At 45.8% G+C, this 21,070-nt stretch overlaps 1 protein-coding gene across 2 annotated transcripts; it reads left to right on the top strand.

Moving 5' to 3' along the window:
• Window positions 1–27: 27 nt before the first annotated feature.
• ZNF174 (zinc finger protein 174) lies at window positions 28–8,291 on the top strand. Of its 2 annotated transcripts, none has more exons than XM_003269202.2 (3): window positions 28–1,353; window positions 3,352–3,574; window positions 7,254–8,291. In XM_003269202.2, the coding sequence occupies exons 1-3, from the start codon at window positions 952–954 to the stop codon at window positions 7,850–7,852; spliced, it is 1,224 nt and encodes a 407-aa protein (XP_003269250.1). In that variant the 5' UTR covers window positions 28–951; the 3' UTR covers window positions 7,853–8,291. The 2 variants fall into 2 exon arrangements, with proteins under 2 accessions (XP_003269250.1, XP_003269251.1); XM_003269203.3 differs by lacking the exon at window positions 7,254–8,291 and adding an exon at window positions 3,835–4,578.
• Window positions 8,292–21,070: the final 12,779 nt, after the last annotated feature.

The raw sequence follows: 21,070 nt of genomic DNA, 5'->3' as shown, positions 1-21,070 counted from the left end.
TGCCGGACTGCAGCTCCCGGGATGCACTGCGACGGTATTGACAGACGCAGCAACCAATAGACGGTAGAGAATGCCCTTGGCAGGAGGCGGGCCCTCTCAGTAGTCGTCCTCAGCAGCCAGTGGGCGTCTCCGCGGTGTGTGGCATCAACCCCGCCCCCAGCCCGTGCTCGCCGGTGTCGGGTCCCAAGTCCCGCGGTCTTGGGTTCCCAGAGAGGTGAGTCGGCTGCAGGTGGGTGCGGGGCGCCGGGCTGCTCGGGGTACCGTTGTCGCAGTCGCCAGTCCGTGCTCGCACCGGGCGTGGAGTTCAGCTGCGCACCGGGTTGCGGCAGCTTCGCCAGGCCTGGGGCTGGCTGGGCCGCGGGGCCGCCCTGGAGGCCGGAGCCACTGGGCCTGCGGCGCCTCGGCAGCGAGCAGCCGCTTCGCTCGCGTGCAGGAGGCTGTTCGCTACCTCACACGCCCGGCTGGCGCTGTGGCCTTGCTTAGCTCTACCGTTTAGCACCCGGCGACATGCACCAGGTCGGTTTCCGCCAGGATGCGGGAGAGTTGGGGCAAGCTACCTGTGACAGCTTGAACTTTTCCTAGGGATTCAGCTCCACCCGCCGGTTAGAGCGTATTGCTCATTAAACCCGAGACCTGTGTGCTTGCTACTGAAATAAAAGAAGTATTTTTTCCCCAGAGTCCTTTTAGGACGTTATGACTTTTCTCCTTTGCAAGACTGCAAAAAACTGACGAGAAGACAAAACTCTTCCCACTCCCAGGGATCGCGTTGTCTTGAGTTTGGCTAGTAAAGGCTAGCAAGTGAGGCCTTGTCTCTGCATCCCGTTCCCCCTAACATCCTCAGAGAACCTTCGTTTCTAGAATCTTTCTAGTAGTATTCAGAGACTTCTCCAGGGTCATGATCCCAAAGGCTTAACACGTTTACAAGGAGAGAGTTGTCTCCTGACTCCCAAAATGGCAGCTAAAATGGAGATAACTTTAAGCTCCAACACTGAAGCTTCCTCCAAGCAAGAGAGACACATAATAGCCAAACTAGAAGAGAAACGGGGGCCTACTCTGCAAAAAAACTGCCCAGATCCTGAGCTCTGCCGCCAGAGCTTCAGACGCTTTTGTTATCAAGAGGTGTCTGGACCCCAAGAGGCGCTCTCCCAGCTCCGACAGCTCTGCCGTCAGTGGCTGCAACCCGAGCTGCACACCAAGGAGCAGATTTTGGAGCTTCTGGTGATGGAGCAGTTCCTGACCATCCTGCCCCCGGAGATCCAGGCTCGGGTCAGGCATCGATGTCCAATGAGCAGCAAGGAGATTGTGACCCTCGTGGAAGATTTTCACAGAGCATCCAAGAAACCAAAGCAGTGGGTAAGGAGGGTCGTCTCCCATCATCCTGGGGATTTCTTTTTCTTTTTTTTTTTTTTTTTTTCTTTTTTTGAGACGGAGTCTCGCTCTTTCGCCGAGGCCCGAGTGCAGTGGCTCTATCTCGGCTCACTGCAAGCTCCGCCTCCCGGGTTCACGCCATTCTCCTGCCTCAGCCTCCCGAGTAGCTGGGACTACAGGCGCCCGCCACCGCGCCCGGCAAATTTTTTGTATTTTTTAGTAGAGACAGGGTTTCACCGTGTTAGCCAGGATGGTCTCGATCTCCTGGCCTCGTGATCCGCCCGCCTCGACCTCCCAAAGTGCTGGGATTACAGGTTTGAGCCACCGCGCCCGGCCGGTTTCTTTTTCATCTAGGTAATGTTTGGTATCTGGATCTCTCTCTATTTAAGGACTGAGTCTCAGAAGTGGACTGGATGGCTTCAGAAGTTGCTTCCAGCCTCTATCTGGGAACCTATCCTGAGCTGTTAACAGGTTTTTAGAAAATCCAACTACTGATACCCAGTGAGGCAACAGAGGACCAAGGTTCTTACCATTCCTTTATGCACCTGTGTCACCAGAAGTAATTGTAAGGTTCTTGAATCCCTTCTGTCAGCTCTTCCCCCACCCAACTTAGTTTTCCTACAAGCAGAATTCTTAGTCGGAAGGGTCACCCTGTTGGGTAGCAGTTGGACTTTGGGGAATTTCATTTCATTGGAAGTTCTGGCTTATTGTCTTTCCAGTGTTTAGCTTATTGTCTTTTTTTTTTTTTTTTTTTTTTTTGAGATGGAGTCTTGCCGTGTTTCCCAGGCTGGAGTGCAGTGGTGCCATTTCAGCCCACTGCAACCTCTGCCCCCTGGGTTCAAGCGATTCTCAGGTCTCAGCCTCCTGAGTAGCTGGATTTACAGGTGCCTGCCACCACGCCCAGCGAATGTTTGTATTTTTTAGTAGAGAGGGGGTTTCACCATGTTGGCCAGGCTAGTCTCAAACTCCTGACCTCAAGTGATTCGCCCGCCTTGGCCCCTCAAAGTGCTGGGATTACAGGCGTGAGGCACCACGCCTGGTCTAGCTTTTTGTCTTTGATTTTTTTTTTGAGACTGGGTCTCACTGTGTTGCTGAGGCTGGAGTGCAGTGGGACGATCTCAGCTTGCTGCAACCTCCATGTCCAGCTCAAGTGTTCCTCACACCTCAGCCTCCCAAGTAGTTGGGACTGCAGGTACATGCCACCATGAGTAGCTAATTTTTGTACTTTTGTAGAGACAGGGTTTCTCTACATTGCCCAGGCTGGTCTTGAACTCTTGGGCCCAGGTGATCCGCCCGTCTTGACCTCCCAAAGTGCTGGGATTACAGGAGTGAGCCACACAATGCCTGACTAGTTTATTGTCTTTGGACCAGTTACAGTTCAACTGGCCAGTGTTGCCATTGCTGGCCACTCCCCTCCCCGAAGTCAGACCCCAGTCAGGGCCGAGGCAAGAAGCAAACAGCAGGTACTTCAGAAAATAGAACTTGTTAGGGAATGAAGGTGGGGTAGTCGTCTTAGACCCCTACTGCTACTGGGATCTTCTTACCAGGAAAGCCTTTGGCAGAACAATGTATTAGGTAAGAGGGGTTTTTAACAGCCCCTCACCATACCGCTTCCTGTTCCTACAGGGCCTATTTCCAGCAGAAGTAGGTGAGGGGTGGTGTGTAGAGTAGGCATCTGATGGCCCAGTGTCGTGACTGACCCTGATATTTGTACCAGCAACTACCCTGATGACTTTTACTCTGGCCCTTGAGAAAGGCCCAAGCTTTAGGGGAAGCCACTCAGCTGACTTGTAGCATCCTCATTCCTGTCATTCTTCACGTCCTTCCCTTTACTTCCTTTGAGCATTTCAGTGGTTTCTATGAAAGTTGACCTCTAGATGGTTATCAGCAATTCCCAAGGTAAACAGGTCATTATACAACAGTGAGAGATCAAGCTTCCCTCAGTCCTGATGGATGGAATTAATGGATGGGGCTTGTTCCTAGGTGGCCGTTTGTATGCAGGGGCAAAAGGTGCTCTTGGAGAAAACTGGATCTCAGCTTGGAGAACAGGAACTGCCAGACTTTCAACTGCAGACTCCTAGGAGAGATCTCAGGGAGAGCTCTCCAGCAGAGCCTTCCCAGGCGGGAGCTTATGACCGGCTGAGCCCCCATCATTGGGAGAAATCCCCACTCCTCCAAGAACCAACCCCCAAATTGGCTGGGACAGGTAAACACTCTGCCTTTTCTCTCCCTCTCATCAGCCCTTTATCTCCATCAATGTATCTCATGGTTCTGCAAAGGCATAGACCACATGTGTGTGTTTTTTTAAATGTTATATATAATAGTAGATGATTATTCACTAAACAAATTTCACTAATTAGAATGGTGGTGATACTACAAATAAGTATGTTTTTATCATTTTCTGTTAATGAATATTTGAGAATCCAGTGCATGACAGGGTTGTACCTACTTTTCTGTCCGTTTCAGAACTTCTTATAGAAAAGACAGATCCAAATATGGCCACAGATGAACTTCCATGCAAGCTATGGCTGAGTTTCATTGCTTAAAATGCTTCTCTGTTTAGATGTGCCTGGTAGAAAAAAAAAAAACCCACCCTATATCGTATATCTTTGTCCTCCTCTGTGATGTTGCTTGTACTTTAGATCCTCAAATCTATTTCCCTTTCTCTGGTGTGATACTTGCGTAACTGCTGGCCTTGTTCTACACAGTCCTGTGATCTCTAAGCCTGAATGACAGTGACATTTTGGCCAAGCCTGGTGATGTGAATACACGATACAGTGAGCACGTTAGGGAGGAGGATTACAAGAAGACAAAAATCCTTATTTTCTTAATATTTGCTACATCCAGTGAGGTACTTGGTGTTTTAGTCTGTTCAGGCTGCTAATATAAAATGCCAGAGACTAGGTAGTTTATGAACAACAGGAGTTTATTTCTCACAGTTCTAGAGGCTAGGAAGTCTGAGTTCAACGTGCCAGCATGGTTGGGTTCCAGTGAGGCCCCTCTTCCAGGTCACAGACTGCCTACTTCTCAGTCCTCATGTGGCAGAAGGGGAAGACAGGCTCCCGTGGGGCTCTTTCATGAAGGCACTAATCCCATTCCAGTGAGGGCAGCACTCTCATGACCTAATCACCTCCCAAAGGCCCCATGTCCTAACACTATTACCTTGGGAGTTAGAATTTCATATGAATTTGGAGGAACATAAACATTTAGCCCCTGGCAACCACAGTCTACTTTTTGTCTCTAGATTTGCTTATTCTGAACATTTTATACAAATGGAATCACACAGGCCAGGCACAGTGGCTCACGCCTGTAATCCCAGCACTTTGGGAGGCCGAGGCAGGCGGATCAATTAGACTCAGGAGTTCAAGACCAGCCTGGGCAACGTGGCGAAATCCTGTCTCTACAAAAAATACAAAAATTAGCGGGGCATGGTGCTGCACACCTGTAATCCCAGCTGCTTGGGGGAGCTGAGGCAGGAGGATCACTTGAACCTGGAAGGTTGAGGCTGCAGTGAACTGAGATCGTGCCACTGCACTCCAGCCTATGTGACAAAGTAAGACCCTGTCTCAAAAATAAATAAATAAATAAATAAACTGAATCACACAATATGTGGTCTTTTGTGTGTGGCTTCTTTCACTGAGCATGTTTTCAAGTTTTATCCATGCTGTAGCATGAATCAGTGCTTCATTCCTTTTCTGTGGCTGAATAATAGGTATTGTATGGATATATTACATGTTGGTTTTCTGTTCATGTTGGTTCATCTGTTTATAGATTTTTGGGTTGTTTCCACTTTTTGGTTATTATGAAGAATGCTGCTATAAATGTGGTTTTTGTGTAGACATGTTTTCATTTCTCTTGAGTATATACCTAGGAGTGGAATTACCATATGCTAGGTCATATGGTAATTCCATGTTTAACTTATGAGGAACTACCAGACTGTTTTCCAAAGCAGCTGCACATTTTACATCCCCACCAATACTGTGTGAGGATTCTGATTTCTCCACATTCTTGCTAGCACTTGTTATTGTCTTATACCCCTCCTATTCGGTGAGAAATTTTGATTTGAGGTTTTGATTTACATTTCCCTAGTGACTAATGGTGTCGAACATCTTTTCATGTGCTTATTATCCAGTTACATATCTTTTGTGGAAAAATGTCTGTTCAGATCCTTTGCTCATTTTTAAATTAGGTTGTCTTTATTTTTTGTAAGAGTCCTTTATGTATTCTAGATAGTAGACCCTTATGTGTAATTTGCAAATCTTTTCTCTTGTTCTGTGGGTTGTTTCACTTTCTTGACAGTGTCCTTTGAAGCACACGTTTTTCATTTTGCTACAGTCTAATTTATCTATTTTTTTTTTCTTTATGCTTTGGTGTCATGTGTAAAATACCACTGCCTAATCCAAGGGCACAAATATGTACAGCTATGGTCTCTTCAAAGAGACATAGATTTAGCTCTTACTTTCAGCTATTTGGTCCATTTTAAGTTAACTTTTTCCCCATACGTAAAGAAACAAGTCAATTTTTATATAGGATTTGAGGTAGGGGTCTGTCAGTCTGATCAGGGGTCTGTCTTAATCTGATCAGGCTGTTACAACAAATTGCCTTAGACTAGGAAATTTATAAACAACAGAAATTTGTTGCTCATAGTTCCTGGATGCTGGGAAGTTCAAGATCAAGGTGCCAGCAGATTTGGTGTCTGGCGAAGGCCCATTCCTCATAAATGGTGCCCGCTATGAGTCCCCACATGGTAGTCTCTTGGGTTTCTTTTATAAGGACACTAATCCCATTTATGAGGACCCCACCCTCATAACCTAATCACCTTCCAGATGCCCCACCTCCCAAGACCACTTCACTGGGGACTGTCAATATATGTGTGTCAGGGGACAGGGGGGATAAACATTCAGACCATAGCAAGGTCCAACTTCATTCTCTTGTATGTGGAAATCCAGTAGTCCTAGAATCCTTTATGAGAAAGACTATTCTTTTCCCATTGAATTGTCTTTGTCAAAAAGCAATTGACCCTGATTGTATAGGCTGATTATTTACATTTGAATTTAAATGAATTAAATAAAATTTAAAATTAAGTTCCTTAGTCACAGTAGTCACATTTGAAGTACCCAGTAGCCACATAGTCACATGTGGCTAGTGGCTGCCATATTGAACAACATGTATGCGCCTGTGCATGCACGTGCGCACACACGCATTTTCCACATCACAAGGGATCCTTCTCCAGATCCTGTGATTTCCCACAGGCTGTTCCAGCTCATCTCCATCCAGACTGTCAATCCTTCTGTAATTAGGATACATGGCTAAGCCCATATTCCAGTTTCTGAACTCATATACTGTCAAATTTGTAATGAAAGAAAACATCACAGTCTCTGAACTTACCATCTTTTGAAGAGAAGGTGGTTGTCAATTAGTGTTTACTAAGTGAGGGGTATTTGTTGAAATAGCTCAGGCACTGGACTACAGCAGTAAAATTTACAGTGTTAAGATTTCACCTCTCTTCCTTCTTTCATTCATTAGATACCCAATTCTGATGGGTTTGCTTTTCCCTGTTCTTCGTTTCCTAAACCTTTCCCTAAAGGGAGAAAGGAAGAAGGAGGATGGAGAACTTGGTTCCTAAATTTAGTATAAATCACAATCACCCCAGGAGCCTGCTAACTGTGCAGATTATCAGGCCCAACCCCCAGAGATTCTCACCCAGCAGCTTTGGGGGAAGGGTGAAGAGCCTGCTTGTTTAACTAACAAGTGCCCCAGATGAGTCTAAGACAAGTTGCCAATGGAGGGCCACCCTTTGAGAAACCTTTCAGAGTATTTCATAACTCTTGCTGAAGTTATTTCTTCCAAGTGCAGAAAATGAAGCATTTTCTTTCTAATTATAGAGGCCCCCAGAATGAGAAGTGACAACAAGGAAAATCCACAACAGGAAGGGGCTAAAGGAGCAAAGCCATGTGCAGTGTCAGCTGGCAGATCCAAAGGGAATGGTCTGCAGAATCCTGAACCGAGAGGGGCAAATATGAGTGAACCTCGGTTGTCACGGAGGCAGGTCAGCCCCCCAAATGCTCAAAAGCCATTTGCTCACTACCAGAGACATTGCAGGGTGGAATACATCAGCAGCCCCCTAAAAAGCCACCCACTGAGAGAGCTGAAGAAAAGCAAAGGAGGTAAACGGAGTCTGAGCAACCGTTTGCAACATCTTGGTCACCAGCCCACCCGCTCAGCAAAGAAACCCTACAAATGTGATGACTGTGGGAAAAGCTTCACGTGGAATTCAGAGCTGAAGAGACACAAGAGAGTCCACACAGGAGAGAGACCCTACACATGCGGAGAGTGTGGAAACTGCTTTGGGCGGCAGTCAACCCTGAAGCTGCACCAGAGGATCCACACTGGAGAGAAGCCATACCAGTGTGGCCAGTGTGGGAAAAGCTTTCGCCAGAGCTCAAACCTGCACCAGCATCACAGGCTTCACCATGGGGACTGAAAGGAGCACTCCATGCTTTAGATTCACAAGGAAGGTGTTTGTGTTTCTCCTCCCCCTTACTTGCATGTAAATCACAAAGACTGTGTGACTTACAAGGAAAGCAAGAGGCCCTTGAGGAATGATGATGCACATTCTGCTGTGAGGAGGCCCAGAAAAGGCCAACCAGGGCCCAACCATGCATGATGACAGGGTGAAGAGGTGGCAGGTCTGGGCACTGGGGCAAAGAGAACTTAAGTCTCTGCAGAGAGCAAGGAGTAACTACTGAGAGAGAATCAGGACAATCCTGCAGGTGGCCTGCTTATTGTTAAATCGTCCCTCTGTTGCTTTATCCTCTAAAATATGTTAAGGGATAAATTCTATATATAGTTATGCATTTGCTGTCATATCAATTTTTTATCATGCACACACTTCTTTAATAAAGATGAGTGATCTACCAGAATTTCAAGGCAAAGTTCGTTGGAAAATAGATCCCTCATATTCTTTCTGTAATTACTAGCTGTTTATAGCAAAGGATGAATTAAATGAGAATATGCACGTTTGTGTGAGAAGAGTTTCCAAGTAGTTAGATGGTGCTTTTACAAAAAGAAAAGAAAATTACATTTGAGGGATCTTTTTTGTATGAAAGCACCTTTTTTTTTTCTTTTTATTTTTTGAGACAGGGTCTCACTATGTTGCCCAGGCTGGTCTTGAACTCCTGGGCTCAAGCAGTGTTCCTGCTTGGCGTCCCAAAGTGCTGGGATTACAAGTGTGAACCACCGTGCCTGTTCTCAAAGCACCTTTGATTGAGGAAAAAAAAAAAAATCTATACAGTTGCTGCAACCCCAGCCTAACACATAAGGAAAAGCTACAGTGAGAAGCAAGTAGTGGACAAAGAGTACTAAGGAGATATAAAAGGGAATTCTTCCCACTCTCCTTTCTCACTTATCCCATTAGCTTTAAGAATAACAAAATGCAGTGGGGATACAGTGGCTCACACATGTAATCCTAGCACTTTGAGAGGCTGAGGCAGGATGATTGAGCCCAGGAGTTTGAGACCAGCCTGGGCAATGTAACTAAACCCTGTCTCTACAAAAAATACAAAAATTAGCCAGGCATGATGGTGCATGCCTATAATCCCAGCTACTCTGGAGGCTGAGGCAAAAGTATTGTTTGAGCCCAGGAGTTAGAGGCTGCAGTGAGCTATGATTGCACCACTCCACTCTAGCCTGGATGACAGAGTGAGACTCTGTCTCAAGAAAAAAAAAAATAGCAAAAGGATTGGGGTAATGAAAATATTCTGAGACTGGATTACGGTGATGGTTGCACAACTCAGTAAATTTACTAAAAATAATTGAAATGGGCTAATTTTATGATATGTAAATTGTACCTCAACAGCATATTTTTAAGTGACAAAATATATTTATATAAAATGAGTCCTGGAAATAAACCTGAGCGATCATCTAATGCCACCTCCTTGTTTTCTCAAAGCGGAAATTAAAATGCAAATCAGTATACAATTTCTAGCTCATTGCTCAGTTTAGAGAAAACTTTTGGCAGATTAATGCATTCCTGATGCAGAAAATAGAAGCAGGTAGCAATTTTTTTTTTTGAGACGGTGTCACTCTGTTGCCCAGGCTAGAGTGCAGTGGCATGATCATGGCTCACTATAGCTTCAATCTTCTGGGCTCAAGCAATCCTTCCACCTCAGCCTCCCGAGCAGTTGGGACTACAGGAATGCACCACCATGCCTGGCTAATTTTTCTATTTTTTTGTAGAGACAGAGTCTCACTGTGTTGCCCAGTTTATCCTTGAACTCTGGAGCTCAAGCCATCCTCTCACCTTAGACTCCCAAAGTGCTGGGATTACAGGTGTACACTCAGCAAGGTAGCATTCTTCCCAAAACATCAGTATCATCAAGTAACGACCAGTCACCTCAGGGCTGTGGGCTGAGCTCTTCTGTACACCCCAAGGAATCTCTTGTCCCTTCTAACTGCCGAGGGACATGTGCACACCTAAGAGTCCTCTTTGGGGCCTTTGCACACAATTGTTTCCTTTGCCTGTAGTTCCTGATGCTCCCCACTCCCTCCTGCCTCCTCCCTCTCACAAGAGTTTCCTTCTCTCAAAGCCTTCCCTGAGGAGCCCTAGGCAGAATTCTGTTAAAATTGGGGTCCAGCCTCTCTGCTAGACCCCATACACCAGGGGTGCTCAAACTGGGAGCCCCCCAGGGGATGTCGGACAATGTCCAAAGACACTTTTGGTTGTTATGACTGGGGAAGGGAGGGATGTTACTGGCCTCTAGTGGGTCCTACTCAACCTCCTGCAGTGCCAGGACAGCCAGCCCCCACGGCAATGACCTGGCTCAAAAAATCAGTATCGCCAAGGTTGGGAAACTACCATGCACCATGACAGCTCTTTCAAAACAAGAACATTGTTTTTCCATAACTTTAGCTTCTGGACTTTGTCAATGCCCAGCCAAGAGAAACAGATGGTCAGTATGTGAACAGTTGAGAATCACCACTGTACCCACAGGGCCCATGTCTGCCTGAGTTCAGAGATCCTGGTGACAATCTGTTGAATGCACAGGTGAGCTTCTGTCTTTTGGGCAGAGGCTTATTGAAGGCCCAGCGGCCTTCCTTACAGCTTTCGTGGTCCTTTAGGTACTTTAGGCCCTGATCCCATTCCCATCTGTTATGTTAGATCATGAAGAATTTAGGTTCTGTATCCGACCTGCCCCATACCTGGCTCCATCCTGATACCCTCTCCCTGGTCAAGGCCTCTTTCTTCCTCATTGTGTTTCGTTTCCACTTCACCCTACTGCAACCAGGCTGATTTCACTGTTGTCCCTTAATAACCTCCAAGTCATAGTCACATCTGTATTAGGTACCTTTTGGTGTGGTAACAGATGACCCACAAGCTTAATGGTTTAAAACAACACAAACTGCGGCCAGGCGTGGTGGCTCACACCTGTAATCCCAGCACTTTGGGAGGCCAAGTTTGTCAGAAGTTCACTTGAGGTCAGAAGTTCAAGATCAGCCTGGCCAATATGGTGAAACCCTGTCTCTACTAAAAATACAAAAATTAACCGGATGTGGTGGTGCACGCCTATAATCCCAGCTACTCGGGAGGCTGAGGCAGGACAATCACTTGAACGTGGGAGGCAGAGGCTGTAGTGGGCCGAGATTGTGCCACTGCACTCCAGCCTGGGCAACAAGAGTGAAACTTGGACTCAAAAAACAAAAACAAACCGCCGGGCACGGTGGCTCACGCCTGTAATCTCAGCGCTTTGGGAGGCCAAGGCAGGTGGATCACGAGGTCAGGAGATCCAGACCATCCTGGCTAACACAGTGAAACCCCGTCTCTACTAAAAATACAAAAAAATTAGCCGGGCATGGTGGCGGGCACCTGTAGTCCCAGCTACTCAGGAGGCTGAGGCAGGAGAATGGCGTGAACCTGGGAGGCGAAGCTTGCAGTGAGCCGAGTTTGCGCCACTGCACTCCAGAGCCTGGGCGACAGAGCGAGACTCCGTCTCAAAAAAAAACAAAAACAAAAACAAAAAAACCCGCACAACCTTATCGTTCTAGAAGTCACAAATCCGAAATTGATTTCACTCAGCCAAAATCAAGCTGTGGCAAGGCTGGTTCCTCTGGAGGCTCTGAGGGGTGAATCTCTTGCCTTGACTTTTTCAGCTTCTAGCAGCCACCCACACCCTTTGGCCTCCACCTTCAAAGTGCATCACTGCAATCTCATTCCACCGCATTCTCCTCTGACTATGACCTTCCTGCTTGCCTTGTATAAGGACCGTTATGATGTCGGGCCCACTGGGATAATCCAGAATAATCTCCCCATCTCAAGATCCTTAACTTAATAACATCTGCAAAGCCCCTTTTGCCATATAAGGTAAACTTCATGGGTTCCAAGTATTAGGATGTGGACACGTTTGGGGTGCCATGACTCAACCCACCGCACATATCCATCTTGAATCAAGTTAGTCAAAGAGCATCTCTCCTAAAAGAGAAGGAACATAGATTTCTACTTAATTATAAGTGTTGGGGCCAGGCGCAGTGGCTCACACCTGTAATCCCAGGACTTTGGGAGGCCGAGGCAGGCGGATCGTTTGAGGCCAGGAGTTCAAAACCAGCCTGGCCAACATGGTGAAATCCTGTCTCTACCAAAAAAAAAAAAAATAATAATTAGCCAGGTGTGGTGGTGCGCGCCTGTAGTCCCAGCTACTCACAAGGCTGAGGCATGAGAATCTCTTGAACCCGGGAGGCGAGGTCGAAGAGAGGTAGAGGTTGCAGTGAGCTGAGATCGCACCATTGCACTTCAGCCTGGGCAACAGACCGTCCCCAAGCATAGCTTTCCTTTGGTATAAGGCTCAACTCCAGGCTGGGAGGACCAGGAAGGGTCCAATGGCCAGAAGAACCCAAGGTCCTGTACTCAGATGTAAGTTTCCCCTCAGCACCCGTACCCATGCATGGTCTGCCAGAGAACCTCAGCTGCTCCCGTAGATTGTGATTCTATGTATCCACCAGTCTGTCTCTACAAAGTTTGGGGTGGCTATTTGCCCTGTGACCTCACTTCTCTTACGAAAGAATTGTTGGGTTTTTCGGGTTGTTCAGCTTTTTATTTGTCATTAGAATGGAGTGACAACTTTCAAGCTCCTTATATTTGCAACCAGAAACTGGAAGTCACAAAAGTGAAACACCGTCTCAAAAAAAAGAAAACAGCAGTGAGTCAGTGATTCCCTGACCTCACTGGCTAGATGAATTCCTCTTAAACCTTCTCAAAGCAAAACATGGCTCTACTTGGCTGCAGTTGTCCTCTCAATGCAGATCCCTGCCTTCCCGCCTCAACACTGCACCCGGGAGCCCTCTTCCAAGGGTCAGTGCCCGGTAGGTTTGAAGGCAAGCGCCACCTCCTCCTCTGGGCCTGGGACATGCTGGGAGGGAGGGAAGAGGGTCCCCCGGGGACTCACATGCCCCCAACCCCCGGGTCACCCAGGGACAACGGGCAGGAATAGACAGGTAAGGACCCTGCTGCGGAGCGAGCCCTGGGGGGGGATGGTCCAGGTAGGCTTTTCCGGAAATCGCCACCGGAGGATAGAACAGTCCTAGGGTGAGGGGGTGACAGAGGGAGACTCTATCTCAGGGAGAAAAAAAAAAGAAAAAAGAAAAAAGCCCAGGCTCCAGCAAGGAACACACCTGAATCAAATAATTACACAAAGGCAAAACTGCAACCACACAGCTCGTAAAAGAAATGTTAAAACAAGTGGCACAATAACAAGTGACTGAGGAAGGATCTAATTTATAAAGATAGGAAGATTTTTGTTTTGTTTTGTTATGTTTTTTGTTTTGTTTTTGAGATGGAGTTTCGTTATTGTTGCCCAGGCTGGAGCGCAATGGCGTTATCTCAGCTCACCGCAACTGCTGCCTCCTCGGTTCAAGCAATTCTCCTGCCTCAGCCTCCCAAGTAGCTGGGATTACACACGCCCGGCCTATTTTGTATTTTTAGTAGAGACAGGGTTTCTCCATGTTGGTTAGGCTGGTCTCAAACTCCCGACCTCAGGTGATCCGCCTGCCTTGGCCTCCCAAAGTGCTGGGATTACAGGCGTGAGCCACCACACCCAGCCAAAGATAGGAAGGTCTTTATTCCACTCCCAAACATTCTCTTGCCAGGGCGATCACTTGATGACGACAGCGATTCCTCACAGAGATACACCTGACAGCATCTGCTTTGACTAGCATATTTGAGATAGACTCTATGATTATCTTCTTGGCATTTGAGGAGACTGAGATTCAATAATGTTTCTGGAGTTTGTACAGCTCATAGGAAGTTGAGAGATGTAACAACACACCTCCAGTGCACCTTCCATCCTGTCTCCTACTGCCTGCCCGACATACCCTACAACCTGGTCCTATTTTCTGATGTGTGAAATGTGATGATAATGGTGAAATAATCCAGGAAAAGTGCTTAGCATAGGAGGGCTGGCATAGGACCCGCACTTGAATGGTGTTAGCCACTTTTATAACTATTCTAATTACCTCTCTGATTCTCTACTCTGATTTAACTATTATTTTTAACCCAAGCACCCATCCTCTCTTCTTCTCCTTCTGCTTCTTCTCTTTTTTGAGGTAGGGTCTCACTCTGTTGCCCAGGCTGGAGTGCAGTGGTGGGATCTCAGTTCATTGCAACCTCCACCTCCCAGGTTCAAGCAAATCTCCTGCCTCAGCCTCCCAAGTAGCTGGGATTACAGGCATGCACCACCATGCCTGGCTAATTTTTGCATTTTTAGTAGAGATGGGGTTTCACCATGTTGCCCAGGCTGGTCTCGAACTCCTGACCTCAGGTGATCTGCCTGCCTCGACCTCCTAAAGTGCTGGGGTTACAGGCATGAGCCACCGTGCCCACCCTACTCTGCTTTTATGTATTTGACTTTTTTAGATTTTGTATATAGGTGGGATCACGTAGTATTTTTTCTATGTCTAGCTTACTTGACTTAGCAAAATGTCCAACAGGTTCATTCATGTTGTTGAATATGGTAGAATCTTTTTTTTTTTTTTTTGAGACAGTCTTGCTCTGTCACCCAGGCTGGAGTGTAGTGACGCAATCATACCTCACTGCAGTCACTTGACCTCCCGGAATCAAGTCGTCCTCCTGCCTCAGCCTTCCAAGTAGCTAGGACTACAGGCGTATGCCATCACACGTGGCTTATTTTGTAAAACATTTTTTTTTGTAGACACGGGGTCTCACTATGTTACCCAGGCTGGTCTCAAACTCCTGGGCTCAAGCAATCCACCCACCTTGGCCTCCCAAAGTGCTGGGATTACAGGGGTAAGCCACTGCACCTGGCACATAGATCTCCTTTTTAAGGCTGAATAGTGTTCCGCTCTGTGTGTGTGTGTGTGTGTGTGTGTGTGTGTGTGTGTGTGTACCCATTTATCCACCAGTGGACACTTAGGTTGTTTTCAAGTCTTGGCTACTGTGAATAATGTACCTTAGTTATATACAGTATCCTCACAGATATTGCAGTTTTGATTCCAGACCCCTAAAATAAAGTGAATGTCCCAATAAAATGAGCCACACAAATGTTTTGATTTCCCGGTGAATATAAAACCTATGTTTACACTATACTGTAGTCTATTAAGTGTGGAAAAGCATTACATCAGATAAACATAATGCTGATAAGGGTGGTGGCTGCAGAGGGTTGGGGTGGCAGTGACGATTTCTTAAAATAAGATAACAATGAAGTTTGTCAAATCAGTTGACTCTTCCTTTCACAAAAGATTTCTCCATAGCATGTGATACAGGGTGATAGCATTTTGTCCACAGTAGAACTTTCAAAATCTTCTCAAATCCTGCTGCTGCTTTATTAACTAAGTTTATGTAGTATTCTAAATCCTATTGTCATTTCAACAACATTCACAGCATCTTTACCAAGAGTAGATTCCACCTCAAAAAAACACTTTTGGGCTGCGCAAGTGGCTCATGTCTGTAATCCCAGCCATTTGGGAGACCGAGGTGGGAGGACTGCTCTCTGAGCCCAGGAGTTAACACAGGGAAGACTCCATCTCTAAAAAAAAATTTAAAAATTAGCTGGGCGTGGTGGTGCACGCCTGTAGTCCCAGCTACTTGGGAGCCTGAGGTGGGAGGATCGCTTGAGCCTAGGAGGTTGAGGCTGCAGTGAGTCGTACAAATACCCAAGCCATTTGTACTTCAGCCAGAGTGACAGAGCAAGACCCTGTCTCAAAAAACAAAATGGTTGGGTGCCATGGCTCATACCTGTAATCCCAGCAATTTGGGAGGCTTAGGCACCCAGATCACTTGAGGTCAGGAGTTCCAGACAAGCCTGGCCAACATGGCAAAACCCATCTACACAAAAATAGAAAAATTAGCTGGGTGTGGTGGCGTGCTCCTGTACTCCCAGCTACTCAGCAGGCTGAGGCAGGAGAATCACTTGAATCCAGGAGTTGGAGGTTGCAGTGAGCTGAGATCACTCCACTGCACTCCAGTCTGGGCAACACAGTGAGACTCTGTCCCAAAAAAAACAAAAACAAAGCAAAAACAAAACAAAACAAAACACTTATGGCTGGGAGCAGTGTCTCATGCCTATAATCCCAGCACTTGGGGAGGCTGAGGTGGGGGGATCACTTGAGCCCAGGAGTTCAAGACCAGCCTGGGCAACATATCAAGACCCCATCGCTACAGAAAAAAAAACATTTTTTTTTGAGACAGAGTGTTGCTGTGTCACCAGGCTGGAGTTCAGTGGCGCAATCTTGGCTCACAGCAACCTCCACCTCCCGGGCTCAAGCAATTCTCCTGCCTCAGCCTCCTGAGTAGCTGGGACTACAGGCACATGCCACCACGCCCGGCTAATTTTTTGTATTTTTAGTAAAGACGGGGTTTCACCGTGTTAGCCAGGATGGTCTTGATCTCCTGACCTTGTGATCTGCCTGCCTTGGCCTCCCAAAGTGCTGGTATTACAGGTGTGAGCCACCGCACCCAGCCTACAGAAAAATTTAAAAAACTGGACAGGTGTGGTGGCACATGCTGTAGTCTCAGCTGCTTGGGAGGCCAAGGCAGGAGGATCACTGGAGCCCAGGAGCTAGGCTGCAATGAATTATGATTGTACCACTGCAGTCTAGTCTGGGGGAGTGAGAGCCCATCTCAAAAAAAAAAATAAAGAGAAAGATGAAATTACTCTTTGATCCATGGGCTGCAGAATAAATGTTGTGTTAGCAGGCATGAAAACATTAACTTCCTTGTATATCTCCATCAGAGCTCTTGGTGGTCCAGGTGCATTGTAATAAACTGTAATATTTGGAAAGGAATCTTTTTTCTTTCTGAGCAGTAGGTCCCAACAATGGGCTTAAAATAGTCAGCAAACCATGCTGTAAACACACAGGTTGTCATCCAGTCTTTGCTGTTCAATTGATAGAGCACAGGCAGAATAAACATAATTCTTAAGGGCTTCAGGATTTTCAGAATGGTAAATGAGAACTGGCTTCACCAACTGCATTCATCCCTAACAAGAGAGTCAGCCTGCCCTTTAAAGCTTTGAAGCCAGGCATTGACTTCTCCTCTCTAGCTATGAAAGTCTTAGATGGCATCTTTCCCAATAGCAGGCTGTTTTGTCTACATTGAAAATCTGTTCTTGGCCGGGCGCCATGGCTCACGCCTGTAGTCCCAGCACTTTGGGAGGCCGAGACGGGCGGATCACGAGGTCAGGAGATCGAGACCATCCTGGCTAACAAGGTAAAACCCCGTCTCTACTAAAAATACAAAAAATTAGCCAAGCGTGGTGGCGGGCGCCTGTGGTCCCAGCTACTGGGGAGGCTGAGGCAGGAGAATGGCGTGAACCTGGGAGGCGGAGCTTGCAGTGAGCTGAGATCGCGCCACTGCACTCCAGCCTGGGTGAAAGAGCGAGACTCCATCTCAAAAAAAAAAAAAAAAAAGAAAATCTGTTCTTATTGTAGCCACTTTCATCAATGATCTGAGCTAGATCTTCTGGATAACATGCTGCAGTTTCTCCATCAGCACTTGAAACTTCACCTCGCACTTTTATGTTATGGAGACGGCTTTTCTCCTTAAACCTCATTAACCAACCTTTGTTACTTTCCGACATTTCTTCTGCACCTTCTTCACCTCTCTCAGCCTTCACAGAACTGAAGAGAGTTTGGGCCTTGCTCTGGATTAGGCTTTAGTTTAAGGGAATGTTGTGGCTGGTTTGATCTATCCACACCACTCAAACTTTCCCCATATCACCAAAAAGACTGTTTCACTTTTTTATCATCCATATGTTCACTGGAGTAGCACTTTAGATTTCCTTCAAGAACTTTTCCTTTGAATTCACAGTTTGGTTAAACATTTGGCACAAGAAACCTAGCTTTTGGCCTGTCTCAGGTTTTGACATGCCTTTCTCACTAAGCTTAATCATTTCTACCTTTTGATTTAAAGTGAGAGATGGGCTAAGTGGTGACTCATGCCTGTAATCTCAGCACTTTGGGAGGCTGGGGTGGGCGGATCACAAGGTCAAGAGTTGGAGACCAACCTGGCCAACATGGTGAAACCCCATCTCTACTAATAATACAAAAATTAGTGAGGAGTGGTGGTGCACACCTGTAGTCCTAGCTACTCAGGAGGCTGAGGTAGGAGAATCGCTCGAACCTGGGAGGCAGAGGATGCAGTGAGCCACGATCACGCCACTGCACTCCAGCCTGGGCAACAGAGCGAGACTCTGTCTCCAAAAATAAATAAATAAAGTGAGAGATGTGTGACTCTTCCTTTCACTTGAACACTTAGAGGTCATCATAGAGTTATTAAGTGGCCTAATGTCAATATTTTTGTATCTCAGGGAAAAGGGAGGCCCAAGGAGAAGAAGAGAGATGGGAGTATGGCTGGTCAGTGGAACAGTATTGAAAGTTCCATGCAGGCTGGGTGCGGTGGCTCACGCCTGTAATCCCAGCACTCTGGGAGGCCGAGGTGGGCAGATCATGAGGTCAGGAGTTCGAGACCAGCCTGAACAATATGACAAAACCCCGTCTCTACTAAAAATACAAAAATTAGCCGGGCATGGTGGCATGCACCTGTAGTCCCAGCTACTCGGGAGGCTGAGGCAAGAGAATCGCTTGAACCAGGGAGGCAGAGGTTGCAGTGAACTGAGATCCTACCACTGCACTGCAGTAGGGGTGACAGAGTGAGACTCCATCAAGAAAAAAAAAAGAAGAAAAGAAAGAAAGAAAGAAAAGAAAGAAAGAAAGAAAAAAAAGAAAGTTCCGTGCAGTATTTTCTGTTCCTGCCAGTATTTTCTGGCCTCCAACTCCATCGATATTCCTGCAAAAGACATGATCTCATTCTTTTTTATGGCTGCACAGTATTTCATGGTGTATATGTACGTTTTCTTTATCCAGTCTGTCACTGATGGGCCTTTGATGCCATGTCTTTGTTATTGTGAATGGTGCTCCTGTGAACATTCATGTGCATGTGTCTTTACAAGAGAATGATTTATATTTCCTTGGGTACATACCCAGTAATGGGATTGTGGGGTCAAACTGTAGTTCTATTTTTAGCTCTTTGAGGAATCGCCATACTGCTTTCCACAATGGTTGGGCTAAATTTGTACTCCCACTAACAGTGTATAAGTGTTCCCTTTTCTCTGCAATCTTGCCAGCATATTTTTTGACTTTTTAATAACAGCCATTATCACTGGTGTGAGATGGTATCTCATTATGGTTTTGATTTGCATTTCTTTAATGATTAGTGATATTGAGCTTTTTTTCTTACGATTGTTGGTTGCATGTATGTCTTCTTTTGAAAATTGTCTGTTCATGTCCTTTGCCTACTTTTTAATGGGGTTGTTTTTCTCTTGCAAATTTGTTTACATTCCTTATAGATGCTGGATATGAGACCTTTGTCAGATGCATATTTGTAAATATTTTCTTCCATTCTGGAGGTTGTCTGTTTACTCTGTTGAGTTTCTTTTGCTGTGCAGAGGAAGCTCTTTAGTTCAATTAGGTCCCGTGCCTCAATTTTTGCTTTTGTTGCAATTGCTTTTGGAGTCTTTGTCATGAAATATTTTCTGATCCTATGTCCAAGACGGTATTGCCTAGGTTGTCTTCTAGGGTTTTTATAGCTTTGGATTTTACATTTAAGTCTTTAATCCATCTTGAGCTGATTTTTGTATATGGTGTAAGGAAGGGGTCCAGTTTCAATCTTCTGCATATGGCTAGCCAATTATCCCAGCACCATTTATTGAATAGGGATTCCGCCGCCCCCCCCCCCACCCACACACCATTGCTTGTTTTTGTCAGCTTTGTTGAAGATCAGATGATCTTAGGAGTGTGGCCTTATTTCCAGGCTCTCTATTCTGTTCCATTGGCCTATGTGCCTGTTTTTGTACCAGTACCATGCTGTTTTGGTTACTGTAGCCCTGTAGTACAGTTTGAAGTCAGATAATGTGATGCCTCCAACTTTGTTCTTTTTGCTTAGGATTGCCTTGTCTATTCAGACTCTTTTTGGTTCCATATGATTTTTTTTTTTTTTTTTTGAGACAGAGTCTTGCCCTGTTGCCCAGGCTGGAGTGCAGTGGCGCAATCTTGGCTCACTGCAAGCTCCGCCTCCCGGGTTCATGCCATTCTTCTGCCTCAGCCTCCTGAGTAGCTGGGACTACAGTCACTTGCCACCACGCCTGGCTAATTTTTTTTTATATTTTTAGTAGAGATGGGGGTTTTACCGTATTAGCCAGGACGGTCTCAATCTCCTGATCTCGTAATCTGCCCATCTCGGCCTCCCAAAGTGCTGGGATTACAGGCGTAAGTCACCACAGCCAGCTGGTTCCATGTGAATTTTAAAATAGTTTTTTATAATTCTATGAAGAATGTCATTGGTAGTTTGATAGGAATAGCATTGAATCTACAAATTGCTTTGGGCAATATGTCCATTTTAATGCTATTTATTCTTCCAATCCATGAGCATGGGATGTTTTTCCATTTGTGTCATCTCTGATTTATTTCAGCTGTGTGTTGTAATTCTCATTGTAGGGATCTCTCACCTCCCTAGTTAGGTGTATTCCTAGGTATTTTTTTCTTTTCTTTTCTTTTTTTTTTTTTTTTGAGATGGAATCTTGCTGGGATTACAGGTGTGAGCCTCCATGCCCGGCTTGGTATTTTATTCTTTTTGTGGCAATTGTGAATGGGATTGCCTTCCTGATTTGACTCTCAGCTTGGCTGTTCTACGTACATAGGAATGCCGGTAATTTTTGTACATTGACTTTGTATCCTGAAACTTTGCTGAAGTTGTTTATCAGCTGAAGGAAGTTTTGGGCTGAGACAATGGGGTTTTCTAGATAGAAACATGTCATCTGCAAACAGGGATAGTCTGACTTCTTTTCTTCCTATTTGGATGCCTTTTCTTTCTTTCTCTTTATTATTCTTTTTCTCATTATTCTGGCCAGGACTTCCAACACTATGTTGAATAAAAGTGGTGAGAGAGGGCATTATTGACTTGTGCCAGTTTTCAAAGGGAATCCATCCTGCTTTTCCTCATTCAATATGTTGGTTATGTTTTCTTTAGAAAAATGTCCATTCAAATTCATTGCCCATTTTTGAATTGGGTTATTTGGCTAATTTGTTTTTGAGTTGTGTGAGTTCCTCATATATTTGATAACTTTATCAGATATATTATTTGCAGGTATTTTCTTTTAATCCATAGTCTACCTTTTCATTTGGTTGACTGCATCCTTTG

Source organism: Nomascus leucogenys, chromosome 18, assembly GCF_006542625.1.
Source record: "Nomascus leucogenys isolate Asia chromosome 18, Asia_NLE_v1, whole genome shotgun sequence".
Classification (NCBI taxonomy): domain Eukaryota; kingdom Metazoa; phylum Chordata; class Mammalia; order Primates; family Hylobatidae; genus Nomascus; species Nomascus leucogenys.
This window is presented reverse-complemented; position numbering and strand designations above follow the sequence as displayed.

Bases quoted from the DNA above. Each gene is read 5' to 3' on its own strand.
- ZNF174 (XM_003269202.2), top strand. From the start codon at position 952: ATGGCAGCTAAAATGGAGATAACTTTAAGCTCCAACACTGAAGCTTCC. The intron at 1,354-3,351 runs GTAAGGAGGGTC...GCTTGTTCCTAG, and splicing joins CCAAGAAACCAAAGCAGTGG to GTGGCCGTTTGTATGCAGGG. The intron at 3,575-7,253 runs GTAAACACTCTG...TTCTAATTATAG, and splicing joins CCCCAAATTGGCTGGGACAG to AGGCCCCCAGAATGAGAAGT.